At 42.4% G+C, this 25,071-nt stretch overlaps 1 protein-coding gene across 9 annotated transcripts in view; it reads right to left on the bottom strand.

Annotated features, from left to right (window-relative positions):
- GAS7 (growth arrest specific 7) overlaps positions 1 to 25,071 on the bottom strand; it is a 144,657-nt gene that overhangs the window by 31,032 nt on the left and 88,554 nt on the right. For 5 of the 9 annotated variants that reach the window (XM_054846406.1, XM_054846410.1, XM_054846405.1 and 2 more), the window contains 4 exons: positions 23,797 to 23,925; positions 21,697 to 21,820; positions 20,406 to 20,485; positions 17,914 to 18,057 (listed from right to left, as the gene is read on the bottom strand). In XM_054846406.1, coding sequence (XP_054702381.1) covers positions 17,914 to 18,057; positions 20,406 to 20,485; positions 21,697 to 21,820; positions 23,797 to 23,925 — 477 coding nt within the window. Of the gene's footprint in view, positions 1 to 8,278; positions 17,201 to 17,913; positions 18,058 to 20,405; positions 20,486 to 21,696; positions 21,821 to 23,796; positions 23,926 to 25,071 lie in introns of those variants that run through there. The other 4 variants (XM_054846411.1, XM_054846414.1, XM_054846408.1 and 1 more) reach the window with 3 other exon arrangements.

Here is a 25,071-nt window from a genome sequence, read left to right as displayed (position 1 = left end):
AAGGCTGATGAAGTCTGGTGGAAATTAAGAAAGTAGATTTGTGGAGAGGATTTATGGAATTGAACTGTCCCAGGAACAAGAATGGATGTTGCAGGATAACAAACCAGACAGACTCTTTAGAGGGAAAGGGTGCAGAATGGAGAGGGAGATGGCAGCTGAAGGAACTCAGGGAATAATCATCATGAATTGCATCAGCAATTCAGGTGTCAGAAGAAGTGGCTGGTGAGGGGGCTGGATGAGAAGATGCCATTGGATGACACTAAGTGATGCATGGTAGGAGAGAAAACAGGAAGAAATAGGGAGGTCAAAAGGAGAATCATTTACTGGAGGCAGAGTTGTGGGAAGTGAAGGGGTTGACTCTGAAATGAGACAAATGAGATAGAGGAGTATAATGCATGTATATGTGTACAGTCAAGGCAGGAACTGAGGGGCCTGAAGAAAGGGTGAAGAAATTATTGCCTGTGGCCAAGGGTAGTTCAGAGAGTAAGGTGGAGTGATGTCTTTGTTGGTGAGCAACAGGTAGGTGTGATGGTTAAAAAAAGTACAGACCAAAACCAGCAGAGGCAATATCTATGCAAGGAGAGCATTTACTCTGACAAGAGCATCATTGTGCTGGACCCATTGCCTAGGGTCAACACTTCTCTGATAGCTTTACACATGGATGGTAGAGAGGAATTAGTATCTTACTTCTCTGTTGTAACCACCTCGCTTTTATTACTGGCTTGGGCCAAAACTGCTTCTCTAGGCCTACTTTCCTGTACCAAGTCAGTAGAAGTTATGCTTGTTTTCTTTTAAGATTTTAGAATATACAGATCTTTCTCCATATTTCAATGTTACTATTTTCGATAACAGCATCTATAAGCATTGCAGAAAAATTTTTATGCAAGAAATTCAAAACACTATATTCTTATAGTTGTTAGCTAGTTCCTATTAACTCTGAGGCAAGGAATTGCAGAGCACAGGAACTATCAGGAGAAAAAGCAACACAAATAAAAAAGTGCTATGGATCATTAGGAAAGAAATAGCCACTCAGCATTATGTTATTCTCAGTGGGCATGCATCTTAAATACCTTGTGTAGTTATGTCCGTCCCACCTGGAGAGGACAAAGCAGAGCTAGGTCAGGCACATAGAAGGAGGATTTTGGAATCAGAACTGCTCACCCTGAACAACGCATAATTGGGGCAGGAGGGAAGGAACATGAATGACAGTGAGCTGTCAGGTCATGGGTTGACTATAGAAGGTATGTAGCTGCCTCTTCCCATGCAAGAGCTAAGACAACAGATTAACCTTGAGAGGTGCAAATTAGTAGGCAGCAGAAGGAGATGCTTCATATTGTACATCACTGTGCTGTGCAGCTGTTTTCTACATAATGTTATGGGAAGTTTATATCAGTTTCAAAATCAGCTCATGGGAGAAAGAAAATAATCTGTCAAGTGCTGTTTAAATACAACACTGCAACTGTTGACGAAGAGAGTCCCTGAGCAAGGATCACCAGGGTCTCAAAGTGTAACACATACAACTGTAACACATTTGCAGGCATTTGCATGATAATGTGAGCAAACATGAAAGAATCCTGAGAATTGTGAGCAGTGCTAAGAGGGTGTCCTGACTTGACTCCCAGGTTTCCACATTAACCACAGCACCATCTAGCAACTTTTCTCCCTTTTAAATAGACCTGCCAGAAAGTGAAAGGGTCCTGAAGCCTGGACCCATGAGCAGAGAGCCATGATTGTCACAATGTTGGAGAAGTCAGCTTAAAGATGTCTGAGCAGCTGATATAAAAAGAGAGTCCTAGTCTCTTTGAGCAAACAAGCAGAGACAAATGATACAATCTTAAAACATTTGCTAAGTGTAGCAAAAAAAAAAAAAAAAAATCATAGCTCTGGAAATAAAAAGACTACAACTTATGCTGTAGCTCCAGGAGACTGAGTGTTTGGTTTTCTACTTTATAAAACAGGAAGTCAAAATAAAATCAGAGCTAGATGTTCTCATCCTCTACTTTTAGGGACTTGTGAAAAAAACAGTGCAATCAGAGCACGCAGCATTAACCACTGAGGCTGGACTGTTTGTCCCTACAATAAATACTTCACTAGTGCATGTTTGTAATTTTTTTTCATTTGTATAAGGACCAAGACAGTAATTTATACAAGCAAGATTCTTTGAGTAAGAAATGTGACATTAGTATTTCTGTGGTTTGAGTCAAGAATGAGGATCCTAACTGCTGAAACTTCACTTGTGGGGGGGTTAGTTCAATGTAAGGTGTGCAAAAAGCATTCCTTGGGCCATTTTGTCTTGACCATCAGTTCAGAAATTGCCATTGTATTTCATGAAACCATGTGAGAGAAACATTAGTTGGCACCTATGTAGCAAACCAGAAGAGATTACAAGAGCTAAGTTAAACCAATTGTTTCAACTTTGCACATAGCTTTGCTTTTAAGGGCCTCATGAAGGACATACGTCACAATGATCTGTGAGGGTTCAAAAACACTTTCAGCCCATTCAGCTTGTAGAACAAGTTTAACTTCTTCATTTGACTCACAACAGTAGTTATGACTACTCTTATTCAGTGGTCTTGTGTGAATCCTTCCATGAGCAGTGCAAATCACCACGAGCATCTCTGACCTGCAGCCTGGTTCTCTGTCCATCCTAAGCCCTACAAAGCAGAATTGTCTCTTCTTGTGTTTGTACAATGGTCAACATGGATGCAGACAGATCCAACAGATCACTGTCTGTCAGGCCCCTAAGTGCACCAATATGACTTAACTGCCCTCACCAGCCTGACCCATACCCTCTGCCCATAGTTCCAAAAGAACCATTTAAGTTCAGGCCTGAGCTATGTTGTAGGTGTCTAAGCTATGTTCTAAGTGCAACGATCTCCAGCTTTGCCTCTTGGATGGACCTCAGCCTTTGTTGTAGCCTTGTCTCATAGTCCTGTGTCTGCCTCATCTCCTATTCCTCCTGACAAAATTCCATGGATGAACCTGGTTCATCACCTCACCTTGTCTTAGGATGCCAGTGCACCCCATCACTAGCACTCTGCTTTTTCCACACTTTTCAGACCTGTGCCTCTGGTCAGTGATGGCTCTGCCTGTGCTGTAGTCACTTAGCTCCAGTTTGTTCTACCTTCATGGAGTAACCCTGCCTCTTGCTGCTTCCTGATACCATTGCTCAGCACATTTTTAATCAGGAAACAGGACTCTTTGTGATGGTTATATGTGAAACATTAGAAGATATAAGAAACAACTACACTAGGGTGATATCAGGGAAAAGAACTGCCCAGTAGAGGATTATGTGCTCCCTTTCTGAACTTGGCACCCAGTCATCCACCTGGGAGGTGGAGATGCTGGGTGCCTTGGTGCTTTCAAGATAGTAGCTCCCTGTGGTATAAAGTTTCAGCATCATGTCTTTTTAGCTGCAAGTTATGCCCTACTCCTTGAACAAGGCAACTTGTGCTGCATCACCACTGGTCTGCCTTAGAATAATGCTTTAAATACAAGGCTTTTCCCTGAAATATACTCAAAGGTTTCAGATTAGGGTTAAGCAGTAATGCTTGAAGTAAGGTATGTAATGTGGCTAGAGATATGGTGGTGTCCTCTGCTGACCATACGAAGAAAATGCAGTTTTAGAAATGTGCCACATCATAGCACATCACAGGGCATGGCATGGCATCTCTTTCCTTGTGGGATTCACTGAGGCACTGTAGACTGACAATGAGCAAGAATGAGTCAACTGTGGCAATAAAGCCAGATTTTAAAAAGTAGGTGGCTTTCATATTTGTGGCCAAGATGATGCATTTCTGTGCTGTTGGGTCTGTGTCTGCACATTGTCCATCACTGGTCCTGGTAACACATCTTGCAATTTTCAACTGACACAGCTGCAGTTCTCTAAAGACATCCTAGTCTGAAGCCCTCTAAGGCAAAAACGGAGGCACACTGACATCTGGTGTAAAAGACTGAAACATGCACTCCAAAAACTGCATTGTGAGACACAGAAACGGTTTTGAACTGCAGGAGGGCGAAAGGGCACTGGCAAATAACCCTGGGGTTTATCCTCAGGCAGCAAGTTGCTTAAAGAGAAAAATGGAAAAGCTATGCCTGACATAACATCATCTCCTGTATTTTAAAAAGAAACACCTAGAAGCAGTTTACCCTGTGCTCAGGAGAACTTGTAGATTCATTTTCAGTGCTATTTTTAGCAGATTTTTCTAATTGTGACAGATAGATTTAATCACGCCACTAATTAGATTGCTTGTTTCTCTATTCGTCTCGATGACTGGTCTTTTAACTATGCCTTATCAAGCTCCTGGTGTGTTTCTTGTCTGTAACCAGAATAGAGCTGGCGCCTCTCAGTCTGAACAGTTCAGATCTCCAGTGTAAACCAAATCAGCACGGATCAGGTATAAATGCAGGTGCTCAGAACCAAAGTGCTGAGCTCACCCTTGGGCAGAAGAGTGCAGGGGCTTGCTGGGACATGTCCTGTTTTAACAACAAAACCCAAGCAAATCTGAGCCTATTAGGACCTTTGACACATTCTTGAAACTCACATTTTTGCTGCTTTGTATTCTGTCACCAGTGGTGAAATCCTCATACAGCCCGGGAAGAGCACACGGACAGACACACACCTGGCACTGCCTCCCTCAAACTCCTGTCACAGCCCCTACAGCTGCAGGACCTTCTGCCACCAGAGGCTGAATCTCTGGCTCCAGCAGTGCTTGGAGTAAAACCTTTCTCCCAGTAGCCTAAACCCATTTTAGTTACACAAACTTCTGACATCCTCAGCATAAGAATTTGCAGTTTGACTGTGCAGCCTGAGAATTACCATCTTTTGTTCTTTTTTTTTTTTTTTTTTTGTGAATTTAAATGCTTCTAGCAGGAGGGATTTGTGAAGAAAAGAGCTTTCTTGGCTTGTTTCAACTGCAAGTGAGGGAGGGGGACCCACAACTGCCGGGTACAAACAAAAAAACCCAAGAGAAATACAGGCAGGTACACTTGAAAATAACAGGCTGGGAAAAGATGTAGAAGGCTGTTGAGAGGAAAGCTTCACACCCTTGGACTTCAGATGAGTTATGAGTGGCAATTCAAAATTACCCTTTAGCTTCCTGAACATAAGCCCTGGTGCAAAACCCCAAACTCTAAACATGGGAAGAGGTGTTCATTTGCCGAACACAAGACTGATACAAGGTTTTCTCTTTACAAATAGGAAACAATTAAATGTTCCATGGACTCTGTTAAGTTTTACTAACCTACTGACTATACTGGGTTTTTATCAGACATGAGGTACGAAAGAGGTACACCTCATGAAGGACTGGAGGGCGCTCCCTTCAAAGGAGGAAATAATTACTGGGCACTGCAATGAACGACACTATCCACAGTGCAGACCTATATAAGCACCATAGGGTGATGCTGTCTGTCTGTTAGGTAGGGCAGGCTACTGTTGGTAAAAGACTAACTCTGCTTTTATGACAGCAGGAACAGGGGCTCTGGACACTCCCGAGGCTTTCTTGTTTGGGAACTGTGGGACAGTATGAGTGAGCATGTAAGAAAAACTTGCAGAAATGCCATTTTGCAAAGTAGATCTACACAAACATTTCATCTTAGGTAACAAGTACTTGGTTTGTGTTAAAAGGATCAACAGGTTACAAGGCTTTCCAGGCTCACCGGCTATAATAAACATCCACCCACAATGTATGCTGGTTGCAGGAAGTCCCCATCTGAAATAATAAATAAATAAATACAAGATTTTACTCAAATCAATTGATGAGGCTTTTATTGCATAGGAGTTCACTGCAGAGTACACAGTCTTAACTCTGAAACAGGTATGCCTGAAATGCTGCATTTTTCCACAAGTTGCATGACAGTCCCAAATCATTGATTGAAATATAGTATACAGTATCAAAAGTTCTCACTTAGCTTCAACAGCATAAGACAAATGCAGGGTGGTATCTGCAGCTGACAAAGCAGGTATCTAGTCCTGAAATACTCTGTATAAAGCCCTCATTCAGCCATCACCACCTGATTACGTACTTGAAGTGCTGAAGTGGGGTGTCCCTGTGGCAACAGTCCTCTTGCCCAACAGCCAGAGAGGGTCTGGCCAAGGCGGGTGGGTGCCGTTTGACAGAGGGCAGTCTGCATTCACTTCAGGTTTCGGGACTGTCGCAAACAAAACCTATGCTGGTTAACACATTTTTCTCTGAATTGCAGGGGTCAGCTCATATTTTGCCCAGGTTCCTGTGGGGTCGTCTTCTGTTGATGGGGCCATCAGTTCAGAATCTGTCTATTAAGGGACTTGGGAAGGGGCTATATGCGTCCTGCCTGTGGCATGTGCCCAGGAACAGCAACACAGGCAAGACGGTGTTTTGTGTATACCTGAACCACTCTTCACAGCTGCACCTCCTCCAAAGCATTTCCAGAGCAGCACCTCTCCCAGCACTGAGCAGTCTGAACAACTGTTTCTAAGCAGGGTGACCGGTAACGAGTGCCCTTCTCAGAAAAGCATGGCTTTTCAGAAGAGCCAAGGAATCCACACCACCTCCCACCCACCCTGACAGCAGGCAGGGCTGCACTCTGCCAGGGCTTTTCAACGGCTTCAGCACTGAAAAGCCAAGCAGTAATTCATCACAGCTATTTACTTCTGAAAACACTGCTCAGAACTGCATTCAAATGATTCACGCAAATCCACTCCAACATGTCCCACTCCCTCCTCAAGTGGGAGGAATTTTAACAGTTTGTTCTGCTGCTTGGGGATGTGGTATTCCTTCGCGACACTCCTCAGCAGTCTACTGCAGCTCTTCTCTGAAGCTGGAGCTGCATCAGTGCACGCAAGGTAAGAGCGTGTGGGGACCAAAGCTTGTCAGGCAGGGCTGCAGCACCGTTTTGCAATGTGCAATCAAGAGCCTGCCTCTCACAGTAGTTCTCTGCTCACTTTAACCACTGAATCACTCCCAAATTCTGCCTTCAGCAAGACTTAGTTATTCCACCCCCAAAGGTAGGGGGAACCCAGCATAAATGCAGTGCAGGTGCTGTGAGGAACAGCATCCAGAGCAAAATGGGATCTGATCCAATCCTATGGTGTGCACACAGCTCTAATTTACACTTATACTTAATACTTGCAATAAAGTTAGGATATTCCTCACATACTGTGCAGTTCAGCATACAGAAAACTTGTATTTATCTGGAGATTTCAGGATCATATTGCTGATCAGGGAAACAGAAGAAGATGCAGACTGTATTGACATACTTTTATTTATAATTAGCAGGAATTTCTGACGTGTTAGATAACATCTTGAGGCACAAAGCACGTATATTTCTTAGTCCTAAAACTCGTCTGAAATCAAATCTCTTCACTGATGCCCTGCAGCTTGCTTTCCACTTCTGAGGAATGTGAGAGGGTCAAAGGCTTAATTGCACTGTGGAATCCAAACTGATTTTTTAATTATTTTGATTGCAAAAGCCTAGCACATGTATTCCTGTGAAGAATGGAGTAAAACCTCCTGCCATTTACAACTAAATGTGGCAGTCTGCGAGGCTGCCATCCTGCTACTTCCACCACCCGCTCTGGTCTTTTCACCATTACGTTTTTCTGAGCGTTGGCACTACACCAGCGTAGCAAGTGTCACGGCTTGTACAGTATAACTCCCCATCTTGGGTTTCAAAGTTGTATCAAAGTCCTCTACAACTGAAAATGCTTTTTGCTGGCAAGCTGCAGTTAAACGTACCACAGTATGTGGAGAATTGTTAAGTATTCACCAAGCTGGTCTATACCATGCACCAACATCTGAAACAGCATTCTGAGTTTTATTTAGGCTACTTTGGGCAAGGTGCAAAGACTCTGCTGTGAAAACCAAGCTTACACCTGGAACTTTTTCAATATCATACCTTTCTACTCCTTCTCTGTGAAGAGAACGCACACCTCTGCAACTACTTACCACATTAGTGTACAAACACACTGCGGAGCTGTGGGATGCCATTCTGCAGGTAGTTGCAGAAATTAAATTTTTACATGAGTTCAAAACCCAACAAATTCTTAGAAGAAAGCTCCACTGAGGCTTATGAGATGTGTGGATAATGCCATTACCTCCAAGGTCCCAGAGTCACACATTGCTGGGAAGGTGGGCTTGTGTTCTGCAGAACTGCAACATCTGCTTGCTCTGAGCTCTGCTTCTATAGCAGTATCCCATGCTGGTCGCTTTTGAAGACAGTTGTTGGATTAGACAGGGTTTTGGCAAGGCTGACTTTGACTTTGCCAGAAAACCTGCCAGCATGCATGCTAACTCAAATATTCAAAGTAGAACAATTTATTAACAACAACATTTTACAACAGTGTTTTCTTTTCAGCTAAGCTTCAAGATGCATCTGGAACTTGCAGGTAAAGTTCTGACTGGGTGTAGAAAACTTTTACAGATCATTTAAGGCATGCCCATTTCACGGCAACTGCTTTCAAACTGATCACGGTCAGCTTGCCTGCCTGCTTAAGAAACAAAACCTCTTAACTACAGGTGTTTCTTAAGTTGATTTCCTAATAAAAATTAAAATTTTAGGGACTGTATTCATCTGAATATCATGCAAAGACTTGAAAAGAAGAAGTACAAGTAGTTTACACCCAAGTGATGTGACTGCAAATTCAAGCTCCATTAAGCTGGTATCAACAAAGCAGTACATGTGCATATGGCACCCCAAGTATTCTGTGATGATACTGCATTCAAAAGGCCTGTGGCTTTGGTAGGAGAAAAAGCAACTGGGTAAAGACAATTCCATGCTCAATGTGTCTCTGTACAGTTTATTTTACAGGAGATGAGATGAGCACTGTGGTGCATATAAACTTGCAGAACAATATAGGAAAATACAGTTTAACAATATGAAATTGTTTTACAGTAAGACAGAAAAATTATGTATAGGAAATGCCTTCAACACTGAAGAAGATCCACAGCTGACATAGAGTAGCTTCCACTGAACTCTGCCAGTTTACCCAAGCTGCAGATCTGCCCCTCAAATGTTTTCTGCATTCAACTTCTTAAGTTCAGTAAGTGATTCCTTCATGTATCCTTATGGAACAAAAGCCATACTATAATTTGCACAATGATCCAAGATTTACTAGTTACCCAGAGGCTATATGATATATAAACTATTTAAGGGGTCTATTCAGCCAAAATTTATGGAAAGTTATAAAATTTTGGTTATACATCTTTAAAAATAAGTCATTAGTACTGGCAAAAGACAACTTTCCTAGAAATTTAGAAGTATTTAGCAAAAGTTACACAAAAAGGACCAAACAAGCAACTTTATTTTAGTAGAAAACTCTGGTTTAGTGTATGACTGTTGATCTGGCCCACCTTTGAATCCCTGCTGTTAGAATGTCTGCAGAACTGTTTGGTGGATTTTCCACACTGTCTTGGGGTGCTGAAAGAAAGGAAACCTTCTAAGGAGGAAGAGATAATATTTGTCCAATACTAGTACCTGCTTTTCTTATAGTGGATACAGGTTGCTGTCCCTAAAGAGTGTTTTTGACCTCCTGGAGTAAGAGTGGTAAATGGACATCCAAATTCCTTAAGTCATTCTGAAAATCTCAGCCATCACATCAAAAAACTCCAAAGGAACAAAGAATTTCAGGTCAAGTGTTCCCAAATTCAAATGACTAAGATTGTCAGGTCATGCAGATGTGAGATCCTCAGAATCACTATTAAGCTTTAGAACTTCCAGTACCAGAAAAATTCTTCTCAGCAACTGCTTTAAAAAAAGAGTAAAGGCTTTTTTATTTTACAGAATAAAGGTCTATTTAGGCCCCAAATGCCACTTACTCAACTATTTTTATGCAGAATTCCCTGCTTATTCTACTGACACCCCTATACTGAAGGATGTGTCAGAAGATTAGGATACCAACGCTCCTTCAATGCAGTTGCTTTTAAGTCTAACATTTCCTACATTTTCAGCACTGAGAATTTAGGATGACTGTGCTGGACAGTAAATGATCAGCGAGACAAAGGCAGGTCTACTGGATATGTGGATGTCCTAAAAGAGTGCACAGTGCAGAGCAAGGAAGGAGGGTTGAGAATCCTGCATAGATCTGTGCATACTGGCTGCTCCTGAGTTTTGGAAATTTGTAGGGTGAATCTGTGTATTTTATATGTTTGTAGCAGATACAATTTAAATAGGCACTTCAAGGGGAACTACTAGCAGAATTTTAGTAGGGTTCTGATACAAGCCATTACTCAGTTACTCGTTAAATCAGTAGCCCTGAAAGACTGCATATATTCAAAATTAAAGTCTTGTTCACTCACTGAACCTGAATACAGCAGCTGAAAAGCTTTTGTTCTCAATATCCACTGAGTTTGTCTCTTACGATGCACCTGAAATAGTTCAACTTAATGTAAGTTGAGGGAATTAAATTTGAATGTTTCAAATTTATTATTTTTCTGTAATTACTATGCAGTTAACCTAAGACTTATTTTTTATTGGTCTAGGAAAGATTTTGTCCATGTACAATTCTTAGAGTCAGATGCATCATTAGGCACAAAAGGTTTCTGCCTTGAGGAATACATGGGATTAGAAATTTAAGTCAAATTGTGCTATGTGTTGGTCCCTTCAGAAAATATGTCCAGGAAGAAAAAAAATAAAAAAAAATGTGACTAGCACAAGGAGTCATTGCACTTCCAAACCCGGTGGCTAATAAGAAAAATCCAAAACAAAAACCAAAATAACCCCTCCAAAAAGTGTGCACTTACCACTCTCAGAAAATACCCAAAAGCATGAAGTTTGGTCAGCACATTAAAGAGAAATGAAAATTCAAAATTAAAGAAAAGATCCTGAAAACTTATGTATCTCAGTGATGGAGGGTTGGCTACAGTAACAATGCAGAAGAAAAAATAAGAATTGAAAGATGCACATTTATATTAATAAGATCTACTATAAGACAAAGTAATGATTATCATTTATACAATAGTGCTTCTCAGGAAAAGACAAGGATTTGCTGATAGGAAATACTTCATCACCATTATGCAACAGAAAGACTGTGTGCTGCTCCAAGCTCCGGGAGAATACCTGCGCACCAGGCTGGACACGTCCCCGCCTGACTTACAGTCAGTTCAGTGCAAGGGCACAGGACATCACAGCGCTGCCAACCACCAAAAACCATTCCGTAGTCATCAGCGTGGCACTGCCACACCCGGTCTTCCACTGGCACGACCAGGTGCTAGTTGCAGTGCCCTGTATCAAGCAATAGATACAAGGGAACGTTTCATCACTGATTTTCATGTGCTAAGCAGAATTTGGAGAGTGATGAGGCCGTTACTGGACCTGTCAGGATCTGAGGGACACAAGTGCCACATGTTGAGAAGCTCAAATGCCACTGGGGCAGCTAAATATTTTCCTGCCCTGTGCGTCTGGGTTTTAATTTGAATCTGCCTGTGACTATTGCCCAGCTGGCTGAGTTCAATGGACCAGCAGGCTCCTCTGGTGAAATGCAGGACACCTCTGCTGTGCAAAGAAGGACAGGACACCCCTTAGCCGTTCCCTACCACTGTACGAGCACAGGAGGAGTGCCCACACAGCAAGAACCATTCACAGCAATGCTTTGGCAACCTCTGGGACCTCATTCTCCTATTTCAACGCATACTGAGCAGCAAAAAGCTTACAGACTTTCCAGAAAGGTCTGTGATCAGGAAAGCTCATTATTTTGAAAACTGCCTTTTTCACTGTCTTTTGAAGACTTAGTTGTCACAAAGCAGAAATGTCAGGGTGACCAGGACTGCCTCCAGGACACCAGACTCTGACTGCCATCTCTGGGAACAGACCCAGGCTGCACCAGTGCAAAAGAGCACACTAGCTACTATAAAATTGTAAATACATTTTCAATTCTGAAGGAAACAATCAAATGATCACACCAAGAATTCACATCTACTCATTCCAGGGGGACCTTCAAGGTGCTGGTCTGGATTTCTTAAGGTGCTTGATAGTGAAGAACCCACCTGGGTAAAGCAGTGCTGCTCTTCTCCGTGTGTGTGACTGAAGCAATAGATGGGCAGAACTACCTTTTCACTTAATTTTGGACTTGAGTTTTTACAGCTGCATCAGGAGGTAAGCTGCAGGCCCATGTGTTGAGCTGCATTCCAACCACAGCCCGACACGGGGTCACTCGTGGAGCTGCTGGGAACTGCACATATAGCAGCTAGGTCTTACACATTAAGTATTTGAGGCTCTCATTTCTTAATGTTTACCTTATGCATGTAGTCAGCGACTACGGAGAAAAGAGGCTTGTGCATTTCTATTTGTTAGCCTGATTTTCAAAGTCTTTTATCACCTACATGGTCCCTGTTGTGTTCCAAGAAATCTCTGAGTGCTGAGCACTTCCAAAGAGCAGGTGAAAAGAAGACTGCACATTTATACATAACCACTCTAACTTGCAGCAAATATTTAAATAATGACATTAAAAACAGGGACAAATTTAAAGAGGTTCTGAGAAGGTCTGAGAAATTATGACTGCCACTGAGCATGTGAATGTAAAGTTTCCTGTGAATGCTTTACAGAAAACTCTTGCTAGCAAAAAAACCAAACAACAAAAAACCAAAAGGTGATCTGCGTGCAGTTCACTGTCACAAGACAGCTACACACAATGACATTACAGCATGGGGCTGTCAGTTAAACAAAAAGCAGTTAATTCTGCAGCACAAAACTGCACAGATGCATAAAGTGTAAAGGGAACCAGAGCACAAGTTTGCATGCTGCCTGTTATGCACGAAAGGAAGAATGATTTTAGTGTTTACTGTAACTGTGCAACATGGAAGGGGAGCACAACTACCCCACAGCAACGCGGGCAGGGCTGCAGAGGGGGAAAAGTATTCTAGAAACATAACAGGGATTTCCATATGACTTTAACTGCTGTTACGGTATTTTAACAATCGCTAAAAATCCCAGTGTCAAATAATGAAATAACATTCCTATAAGGGAACAACTGAAGTCTTTCAAAAGATGCTCAACACATAGCAATGATGAACAAACGTGAGTTACAGATGTGAGTGAGGCTGGAGAAAATTGGAAATCTGAAAATTAGGCCATTTTGGATGTTGCTCTATGAAAGCAACTGGACTCTCACCAGTGATGGGAAGAGAGTGCCCGAGGCCCATGTGGTAAGGGACTCGTGGCTTTCCGCTCATTAACTGCAACAGGAATCAGCCAACAGCACTGGATTCAGAACGAAAGAACACCTTAGAAAAAGACTTCCAACAAGGACTCTATTGAGTAAACCATACCAGAAGTAGGCTGGTATGGATGATGAATAAAACGTTCTCATTCTGTATGGCAGCTAATGTTACAGCTGGTAAGCACCTCACCACCTTTGGCACTGGATTCAGGACACCCAACGGATTCAAAGTCCTTGAGCAAAAGGGGCAAAAGGCTCTGGCTGAAGCAGGTCACCAGGGAGCCAGAGGCTTGGCAGCATGAGACAAGTATGTGACAACATTGCTTAGACAAAGAGGGAGCTTCGCAGGAGCAGCAGGACTCCTGAAACACAGGTAGCTTCAACAAAGATCTGGGCAAGCAAAGCTACCAGGAAAAAAACAGAGGCAAATTCCCACTAATTGCACCTCTTCAGGTGAAAGCAAACAGTACTAATCAAAAGCTCACCTTCTGCTCTGTGACAACAGAACTGTATTAAGATGTAAGACAGCCTTGTCACTCAAAAAAAATAGACTGATACTTGTAGTGACTAAAACAATAAAAACTAGCATCAAGCGTGTGAGCCCACCTGCCAGACGAAGTGAGATGACCCTTAAGCTCAGTACCTATGGCGGCAAGAGACTTGCTTTGCTATTCCTGTTAATCAGTTACACTGCAACATCATCATGCTTTTCACATGCTACCTATTTTAACATAACATGAAGCTTGATCTTGCTCTGGAGAAGAAGCTGTTTAATTATTGCATGGGTTCAACTGCGGTTTTGCAACTCAATGGAAGATGAATAGAGCAGTGCTGAAACTCCCAGTTACCTTGTTAGGAACAAACACAAGGGCAGGCATCCATGCTTCCCTTCGAACCTGCCACTGCCTGCTTTGAAGATGATGTCCGTTTGGAAGCACAGAGGCTCCAGCACTCCCTGACTTGTAAGGCGTCACACTGTCCAGGATCCATCAGCCACAGAAGTGAATGAGCCAGGTAACACTGATCCCACTGTCCGCAGTGTTGTATCACAAGGGAATATCATCTTTTGCAGGAAATAAGCTGAAAACTGTCTACAAGCAACAGTAAGACTTCCCTAACGCTTCCACCGATTACAGATGAAAGCCTTGTAGAGGAAGCATCTCACCCGTGGCAGAGCAGCACCCCGTGAGAGTTTGCTGGGCCTGGTAAAGATTAACAGTCCGGTACAAGTGCTCTCCTCAGATTATTGAAGTGAAAAAGAGATACAGACTCCATCAAGAGAATTATTGTTCTGTGCAGCTCACACATTCCTGCAACATTTCGAATGGACCAAAAACTAGAAGTAGGAAAACTGTTTGGAAACAAAACAAAAGGGAAAAAAATTACCGGAAAACACAACTGAGAATTTAGAGCAGCTTAAATACACCTTGGTAGAGGAACTAAAATACATTTCAGTCCTCAGAGAAACCTGTGCTAATGGACAGTATTTCCAGTCCAAAATAGATAAAACAACAAACATTTTTAAAGAAAGAAGAAAAATAAAGTGTAATTGATAACAGATTATTTCAGATATTTATTAAGGAGAATACCGTATAAAGTGCACACCTAGCTGGTTTTCCAATCAAAACAAGAATGTGGTCAAGATTGCTCATTTTAATTTACAATACAGCTTAGAATACAGGGGTAGACCTGAGATGCAGCTCTTAAGTACTCCAGTTATTTTTGGCCATTGAAGTTTTGAAAGCTCACCCTGCACCTGTGGTTTAAAAAAAAAAAAAAAAGTGCCTGTCCTCCAAAGTGCATGGTAGAGATAGGAAAAGTATACATTGGTATGCAAAAAAAATTAATAGGACAGAGAGTGAAGCAATAGGAAGACTGAAAAAGAGGGATCATCATGAAACTTCCCTGCTTGAGCAGCAGAAGCGGGGTCTAGGGAAGTGTATGTACTCTAACTGAGCTCAAGGACTATGCAACGCCTAGGCAAACCATGTTGCATTTGTATTGCAATGTTCTTTGCAGGAACTTAGGAGAGACTCGTGTAACAGTGTGCCAGATGCTTCCAACACAGAGAATAAAATAGTAGTTGCAAATTCAGAAGTGTGTAATGGAAGTGCAGTACAGGAGGTGTCACACCAGGCAGGAACAGTGATCCTGAGCACGCAGTGGTCACGGCATTGCACCTGCCAATGTGCAAAGATTTATAAAGGTTAATGACAGAGCAGAGAAGTGGGTTGTGGAGGCATTTGCAAGACAGGAATGAATCTATACTGATAAAGAGATGGTTGAGAAAAAGGGAGCAACAGGAAAATGCAACAGAATTCAGCTTGAAATAACACGCCAGAGAAATAATCACTGCAGTAATATTAAAAATATGTTTCAGGTAAGACTTCTCTGTGTCTCAGTTTGTATTTGTAAAGCGGAATATTAATTCTCAATGATCCAATCACAGCACTTTAAGGCTGGTGAACACAAACCTAGAATAGTAGTAGAACAAAAGAAGGATGCAGTTTTGGTGTTGGGGAAAAAAGGATGGTAACGACGAGATCAAGTGGAGCATAACTGTTAATCAAATGAAACAGTATGGTTTGGGAAACTGTAGATAACAAGACAGTAAACACTGAGTAAAGGCCACAGTGGTGAGAATCAAGGTTTCCGCTGGATCTAAAGCAAGAATCTCAAGAATCTTGGCATTGTATGAAATGTTGAAAAATATATTAACAGCAACACCGAATAATCAATCAGAAGTAACAGCAGAAGAAAATGAGTACCTTTTCAAAATCAGACTCCAAACTACATAACACTATGGGCCAAGAGCAGTGTTGAATTGTTGGTAGTTTGCAGTAAGGGTAACAAAGGAAAAACCTAAGGTTAAGACTGATGGTCCAGAAGTGCTGGGCACCTACATCTACATTCAATGCCATCTAGCATCACATACTCATGATACCTTCGAAAATCGGTCTCTAAGAAGATAAACCTCACAATTTAGCTGGACAAATTTGGTAATTAAAGATACCTAAAGGCTGTGATATTCAGCTGAAGGAACCAACAAAGGGCAATTTAAACCCGGATCTCAAATAATATGTTAGGTGACTGTCTTTAAGGAGATTCTGTGAGAAAATATCTTGCATAAGCAGGAAAGGTTTTGAATATCTCATTTATTCCTTGGTATATAACCTCTTTCTGTCATTGAGGGCACTCAGACAGCTAATGAGGTAGGTATAGCACATCAAGTCTTTCCTGATAAATAATGGTGATGGTAACACTTTCAACCTTATCGATTGGCCTGGAACAGAAATCATGATGATAATGGGTTTATGTATCCCTGAGAGGGAGTATAAAACAGGAAGAACAGGAGTCTTCTCCATAGATTTTGGGAGAAGGGCCATCACTTCACTGCCATGGTGGGAAACTGTCATATGAAATAAATGTATTCGCACAATGCTGCTGCGAGATATGTGTGTTTTATAGATGGGGAGCCAGAAAAGTTAATTGACTTGCCTATGGCCATGAAAGCAGTCAGCAACAGACCTGGGATTCATGATCAGGACTTCCTTGCCTCCTGCGTCATGTTCAAACAGTTATCTACTTACTGGCCAGAGGCTCACTGCATGGTTGTTCTAACATACTGTATAAAGATAGTCATGCAAGGGACGTAGCACAAAGTCACTGAAGAACAGCGCGCTCAGAGAGCAAATTTCCTCTGGAAGCTGCGTGCAATTGGGAACCTCTGGTGGGAAGCACATACCTGGTTTCTTCACCCTGGAATGTCTGGTGCTTAAGGCTTAGCACAATGAGGACTGTTTTAATGACTAAATGTAACAGAGAGCCCGCACAGGCATAAATTACACGGTGTCTGGTAGTGGAACAACGTTTTCCCTATGCTCTTCTGACCCTTAAAAATAAACATTAGCCTGGTTAATTCAGTGGACTCGTCACATACAACTATAGATCAGTCTATATTTCCATGTCCACAGGTCGGATATCTCCAGTTTTGTGTTCTTTTACCCACAGTTCCCTGTCTTTGGCAGGATCCACTTTCCGAAGCAACTGATCCACGAGCTCTACTGTCTAAAATGAACAAAGCAAGAATCAAAATGTCAAGGGTGCATTTCAAGCAGAGATAGTCATTACTCTGAAGCATAGAGCAGCTACGGGCACGCCTACGTTGAATTTGCAGACAAGTGAGAACTGCATGTACACGAGACTCAGTGGACAACAGCCAGATCTGAATGTGAAGCCTTGTAGTGGGAAACAGAGAAGATGCAGACTTTTAATGTCAAGCAGACAGGCTTCCTATGCCAGGCACTGGTCAGTTGGTCTCTGACTCCTGCCCTGCAATCTGTACCTTACGCCAAATACAACCATGTACTGACATCAGCATTCCCTGTATTTTAATATTTGAAAATTAGCCATTTTTTAGTAAGAAAAAAAAATATACTCCCTCCCCCAACAGTGAAACTATTTACCATCTTCCTTACAAGAATAGATGACCTCAAGGAGTAGTGCATCATGCTGGGAGAGCCAGTAATGGCTCATGGTGGCCAAATATAATTCAATTCATTGTGTCTCCCCCAGCAAAAAGCTGTGATTCAGCAGTACTGAAATGTAACCAGGATCAGAGCAGAACTGTAGGGTGGCAGTACAGTACTGCTGCAAATAACAAACTGACTGCATGTTTTCATATCTGCTTTTGATACAGGTCAGTCAGATCAGGACAGGGACCATTCTGTTCAGCTGGAGTGCAGTAGAGACCAAAGGCACCAAACAAAAAGCAGACTTACGCTTTGGTTGAACATGTCTGTCTCATGCCGCAGCTGTGTATACTGGCAAAGATGCTGCCGAATCATCTCCACCCTTTCAACTTCTAGTCTTTCAAGCTCCTGGACACGAAGAAAAACAAGTCCATATTTTTCTTGGAAGCTGACCTTGAAGGCCCAGAGAAAGGATGACACACAAAAGGTTGCCAGTCAGTGCAGTACTACCCCAGGGTCACACTTTGGAGCTGAACTCTGTGGTTGCACATCCCTCTGATTTGCAGAGAATCAGAGACAGCAAGCAACAGAAGTCACTCCAGCCTGTGCCTAATGGCAGAAAAGAAGGTCAACACTTTCCCAAAACTTTTAAACCAAGACAAAGAGAGGAGCTACTGTCTTCAGGGATGCTGCAAGCAAGAGGGAATCTATTTCCTGCAAGAAGCTTTGCACGCTTTGTTGCTAGCTCCAGAAGTTACAGTGATTCCTTGGGGAAGCAGGAGCCCGTGTTGGGGTGTATGGCTGAGAGGGCCTGACCGACCTCGGTCTAACCAGACACCTGTAAGAGCAGTTTTATCTGTTCACCAGATGATGAGCTGAGACAAGTCTCCACCTCACTCAGCTGGCCATAAACAGACCCCAGCAATGCTTTAGTGGAAAAGGCAGGTGATTTCTAACTTTGCTCCTGATTTTTTCTGCCTCCCTCTTCTCCTGGATTCTGATATTATACCCCAAATTCTGCATTTAGTCCCTCTTTGTCCATCTGAACAGCAGAAGTGGAAGCAGCATGCTATGGAAGTCTGCCTTTAAAGACGTATACTGTAATGCACTATGCTGTATCACTAGAAACCTCTGTATTCACAAGGACATCAATGGGGCCAAATCTTAAGAAACCTTCATTCAGAGGGCATTTCAGGTGTCCGCTTATGGGGCATCGTGGTGGAGTGCAACCTGAGCATATACAAGCAGGCAGGCTCCTATATTGCCTTCCCTGTGCTACCTGCAATTTGTTAAATGTATTTTGGGAAATAGATTCTTCATTACAGCACAAAAATCTCAGGTGGCAGACTATCTGCCTGGGGAGGAAGAAGAGCAAAGGAGCTTATGGTATGGACAGGACTTACGGTATGGAAACAGACTGAGCTCCAATTGCTGTTGCCAGCTGATGTACTGCCCTTATGGAACAAATGGCTCACTTTAAACTCAGACTCCCTTACTTAGGGCACAGATATGCAAGACCAGAATGCAGAACCAGTGTGCTAGTGCTGGTAAGCACACCACATGCAGAACATGCATTGTATCTGCACCAGAAACTTCAAGGAGGAAGGTAAGCAAGGAAACACAAGTATTCAGACCTTGACTTTCTCGACTTTGTATTGCATATGAACTAATCTGTATCTCAGCTGATTAGATGCAGACTGTTTTTCAATTTAGATTTTATATTCATGTATACCAAGACTTACCTTCAAATGCTTCTCAGTCTGAGTTTCACAACCGACAAACCTGCTGTGCAGCCTGCTGGCTATGACTTCCCCCTTGAGCTATCTACTAGTGCACTTCTGCATCATAATGATTCTCCAGGGGCAAATATGCAGCTAACATATACCTGGCCACACCTGGAGACAGTGGCACTGATGGTCAGTGTCATTTGCATCAGTGAGAAACCGACAGGGAAGGTGAGAGGAGAATCAGATCCCTTATGTATAGGAACAGCCAACTTTTTCTCTTTTGTTCTGCTTTTGGGAAGACATCTGCCTCCTGGTTTTCCACTTACCCATACGCCTTTATTTATTTACTGCAGTTTAAATATTGCACCAACACACTTCCAAATGCTGCGCAATTTATTACCCTGCTTCTCATTAGGAGGAGTTTACAGTTTTGTGTTTGTCCAATGAGAAAAATATACGCAAAAGACATTTTTATTTCCCACTTTTGAAAGCAACTGGCTGTTGTCCAGAAGGGCTCTAAGGAATGACATGAGGGAGGAGCCCTAAAGCCAAAGTACAGGTATTTCAAGGAATACAGTACATCAAAGCTGTATCTTGGCATCTTGGTGACTAACCCCAAAGGTATACACCCTGAGGGTGAATATTGTGAGCTGTGTTATCTTCAGAGAAACAGAACAACAGGCAATTAAAGCATGCCTCTTCTGAGCTGGCAATACTCACGAAGAAATTCTAAAATCATGGAATACAAAAATTCATTAATGTATAAATGCATTCAGTGATTTATCACGTTTTTCTTCCTTGTGCATTACTTCATCCTTCCTGAGGACAATTCCAGCGTTATGGCCCCTAAGAAGCCCTGAACTGGTTTAATGCCTTCTGCAAAGAAACAATTATTTCTTCCTTCCCCTAATGATACGAGATTTTCTTAGAACTGAGAACAGGAAATACATTGAGAAGTTTATCACTCAATTTTTCCTACTGCTTTGTACTGTAACTAGCTATGAGTGATGAATGTTGCACGCTATCACAATTTTGCAATGTTATACGTGTAAGATGCTAGACAGAGTGACATACCAGAGTGGTGGTCACCATTTCCTCAAACCACTTGGACTGGGCTTGATTGTAAAGATCCACACAGCGCATCAGGTCATCTCCTGAAAAGTTCAAGAGAGCAACACATTAGTCTTCTCTAGCCAGTGTTATGGAGCTCAGAAGGAAACTGCAGTTCAGGTTTTGCAGGCAGACCCAGAGGGTTTGCAGGTCAGTCCTGGTGGAGCTGAAGGCAATTCTATTACATGGTATCTGTTACGTGCAACAAAATTTCAACAAAACGCAGGCACTTAATGTGTGGTAAAAGATTAAGTGATAAGAAAGAACGAGGGGGAAAGACAAAATTTTAAAAAGAAAAATATCAACATTAAACAATATTTTACAAAATGCCCAGAACTACGAAAGCAAGTTACTTCAGTTGAAAAAAAACAACGGTCATAGACAGAATAAAATAATTAAAATGGGAAATCAATAATAATGAGTTATTGAGCTGCCAGGTAGCACTCTGTAGGTGACATTGCTTTCTAAGACAGGTCTGTTTAAAATGGGAGTCAAGTATCAGGCTCAAGCTGTCTGAGATCAAGGCATGCTTATTTGCAACCTCAACCCAGGTGCACACTCATGCCTTCTCCACCCTCTGAGGATGCATGATTCCTGTCGAGCTCTGACTTCCTGCTGTGTTCAGGGCAGTAACACAATCAGCTGTGATTATTTCAATTTTTTCTTTGTTGCAGGCCTCTGTTCTGACAGAGAGGGAAAGGTGGGTGGAAAATCTAGAAGGCACGTCTCAGAGATTACTGCTTTCTGCCTAGTAAATTCCTTCTTCTTTAAATGAGGCTCAGTTACACTTTCCCTAATGGTTTGATGCCTAGGTCCAGAGCTCAAATTCATCCTGTTCTTTTAGGTGCAAGAAGATCTTTATACATAAACAGGGACAAATCAAGCTTTAAGAACAGGACTCCATAGACCAAACAAGTGCCAAAGAAGTAAATGCATCTGGAAGTCTCTCATGGACTTAGAACTTGGAATGGCAACCAAGCTCTATAAAGAAGACAAAACAAAAGGACAATTCACCCTCCTTTCACTGTTCTCACCCCAATTATCAAAATCATCAATTTGTGACATCTGACTTTGAAAAACTGCACTTGTTTCTTCAGAGGACTGAACACCAAACAGATTTGTAGCACGGTTCGCTTTGACTTTGTAGCTACAATATTAAAAAACAAGAAACAGGCGGGCGGATGTGCAGTTGCACCCCAGCTCAGTCCTGCAGGGCTGTGCTCACCTCTGGCTGCTGACAGACACAGGTACTCACCCGCCTGCGTGGACTTCCGTCTCGCCTTCTTGATTTCCTCTTCTGTCTTGTTGCTGAGCTTCACCTCTAGCTGCTGTGTTTTCATTTCCAGATCCTTCTGCCTCTCTGTCAAGGCTTTCCGGGCCTTGGAGTAATTAAAAAAGAGTCACGTGTTTTTGAGGAAAAGAGCTGCCAGCTGCTTTCAGCCATCTATGACTCCTTCACACAAATCTTTGTCAGTAAGAAGTCTGGGACTCTGCATAGAACAGGGTCTTACATGGAATACAAGTTCTCAGGACACCGTGTGGTTTTCAAAGAAGTGTCCTACCACCATACAGAAGTTGTCACCAACAAATCAAAAAAGCATCTGAACTCTTCATAGGTTCTCAGAAAGGCACAGTGCAAAAGGGATCATCAGACTTTCATGTTTCTTAGTAACCTTCTCACTCATCCTGGAAGAAAGGGGAGCTGGAGCTTCCTCCAAATGTCGTAACCAGCATCACCAAGACACCTCTTCCATTTGCTTTTCTTAGTTGAATGAATTTCAAGTATCTTACAAAATTTATTTTTAAGTACCTTCTGGATTGAATACACACTTACCAGAAACTCTAACCACAGGAACTTTTAGATTTATTTCAGAAAAACTAATTCAGGTACATAACAACAGCAGTTTATACTGTAGAAATCAAGAACCTGAGACCTGGTTACAACTGATTATTTAAATTACTTAACTTTAAAGTTCTTCAGGTTTTTAAAACCTGATTTATTGGTATCATGACTGAACTTATACAGGCAAATTAGTGAAGCATCTTAATAAATAAACATCATTACCACATAGGCATGCTGTCGCCTCACTTGCTGAGGTTGCTTAAATACATAAAAATAACTTGTTTTGCATGGACTTGCTAAAAAATAGGTCACATTTGTTCTTTATCCTGGATGATTATATTTTGTTAGCACCTTGCAGTTTTCTACAGTCACACCAGCCTGCACGTTAGAACACTCTTGAGGCACTACTTGAATTTTTTGTTTGGTTTTAAAGACCCTGTGCTTGGTAGGTCACAAGAGGGAGCTGCAGGAAAGCAAGCTGGTGAGAAGCTGTTTCCTGCATCAGGCACACTGCAGACATAGCTTTTCCCTTTATTTTACTCCTTCTTCTCAAGGCTATTCTAATTCATTCTTTTCAATATCCTTACTGAGGACTGTGTTTATTTGTAGATATGACTGTGAAGAACTTACTGTTTTGCAGGAAAATGCCTTCCCTGGATACATATAGTCTAACAGCCTTGTGTATCCTGCAACAACTCCATCCCCCGGCGAACTTTCTCACATGCACTCTGATCTTTAACGAAAGCCCAAACAGCCTTCTGGGTTGGGTGAGCATGGTATTTTCCTTTCCAACTTACACCCAAGAGCAAACCGCATGAGGATACCATTTGGCATAAGCACCTTGGCAGCTGAGGCATAGGTATCCCATTTCCTGCCAGCTGCTGCTAAGAGAGCGCTTTTTGGTGGGTGTAACTGTCCCTAAATCACAACCTCAGCTACCTACTGGATGTTCGTGTTAAAACATTCCCCTGACACCAGGGTGCTGCTGTTGTTTGGGTTTTTCAGGTGAGGATGTTTGCTGTGCGGTGCAGAAAACGGGAACTGGGAGAGGGTTGGTAACTGGCTATGCCAGGTTCCAGCTGCCTTCCTTGGCCATCTGCCTTTGGCCACTTGCATGAGAAGATACTGAGCCAGGCGAGCCTTTGGCCTCACCCTTCTGCTATTCTAAAGCAAGGGTTTTTAAATTTTGAGGGCAATAGATGTGACTTCCAGATGCACATGAGCAAGGAGTATTTGCGTCAAATGTATTCGAAACGCGTTGTCCCAAATTGGGATGGGGAGGATGAAACAAAAAGCCAGTTCAGCAGTAATGCATCAGCCCTGCCCATAGCCCTCGGTTTCCCAAATCTCAACTAAGCAGCAAACTGTGCCAGGGGTCGAGCAAAGCACAACTAACAGCAGAGCCACCTTTGTGGTTCTTTGTGGAGGAACAGAAACTTTCCACAGGGCAGCTGCTTTTCTGTCCATACCAGCAGTATCTCATGAACTCTCCAGTTTGTTCTCTGCTCCCACCTTTTCAACTGCTGTGTAGCGGCTGGCCAGATGCTTCCGTAAGTCTGCTATATGGTGGTCACACTTCTTCATATCTTTCTTAAAGTTCTCTCTGAAGTTGAGCAGGGGTTTCTCTACCTCGCTCTGAAGCTGGTAATGAAAACAAAGAAGAAATGGCAATAATCCTCAGGCAGTAATTCCTGCCTCTTCTGCTGAGCAGAGCTCAGGACAGAGAGGAAACAATACACACAGCGCAGCCAAAAGCAATGTCGTACAGCAACACTTCTCTTCCCCAAGGGAGATTTGAGTGAAGCTGCTACAAAACTCATCCCTTTGCAGGACAGCTCTGTTAAGGGAAAATTTACTGAAGGGAGCAAAAGGACAAATATCTTTTTTTTCTCTCTCCCCATTAATTCATATCTCTCTTCTTACACACAAGATTCAACTGCAAGCAATATCCAGAGCGCTACTTGAGGTGCTCTGACTCTGACCTAACCGATTCAACTTGCTTAAAAAAAAAAAAAAAAAAAAGTACACAAACTAAAGCTGCTAGCCCTGACTGTAACAAGATGACTCAGTGGACTGTGGTGACATGTCTGCGTTTCTTGTATAGTGAACAGAGATCCAATAAGGGCATATCTTATTTATTTCTGTCAACTCTAAAAGAAGCCTGAGTATTTAGTTGAAACTCTTTAAGTAGTGGCAAGAAACCACCAAAAGGAACTCAGGAGAGATCCATCAAGACCGCACATATGACTTATCTCTTACAAGCAGGACTTGACTGTCAGTGATACTCAGCTCTGACAGAGTTTGTATCATCTTGCTCTTTGGCCTTCTGATGCACAGCTGTGACATCCAGGAAACGTGCTCTGAAGGGATACAGGTATTTCATCTCCCCAGAAGCAACCAAATACAAATTTCTCTTGTGCCTCCTGTGGGGATGCTGGACTCCACCAATGCAGGTGAGTTGGGTCCATAATCACCTAACATGCCCACAGTATCAAATAGCATCTGAAAGCAAGTATTTTCAGCCTTTCTCCAGTGCTATTTTAATGGAGAAGGAAACTTCATTCAAGCTCAGTACAGTCTTTTAATGGAGAGGGGCTACAAAGACAGCCGAGGCCCTGCAGCACACATCCTGGAGAGGTTAAACAAGCCTAAAGCAGAGCTTGTTTAGGCAGATGAAGACTGGCACCACAGCGATCTAATAAGGCCTACAGCTATCTGAAGGTCGGATGCAAGGGTAACAGAGCCAAATGCTTCTTCGTAGGGCCAGGCAATGTCAAAACAAACAAT

The sequence above is a fragment of the Grus americana genome, chromosome 18 (genome assembly GCF_028858705.1).
Source record: "Grus americana isolate bGruAme1 chromosome 18, bGruAme1.mat, whole genome shotgun sequence".
NCBI classification, from domain to species: Eukaryota; Metazoa; Chordata; class Aves; order Gruiformes; family Gruidae; genus Grus; species Grus americana.
Note: the sequence above shows the minus strand (reverse complement) of the source record. Positions and strands in the feature narration are given on the sequence as shown.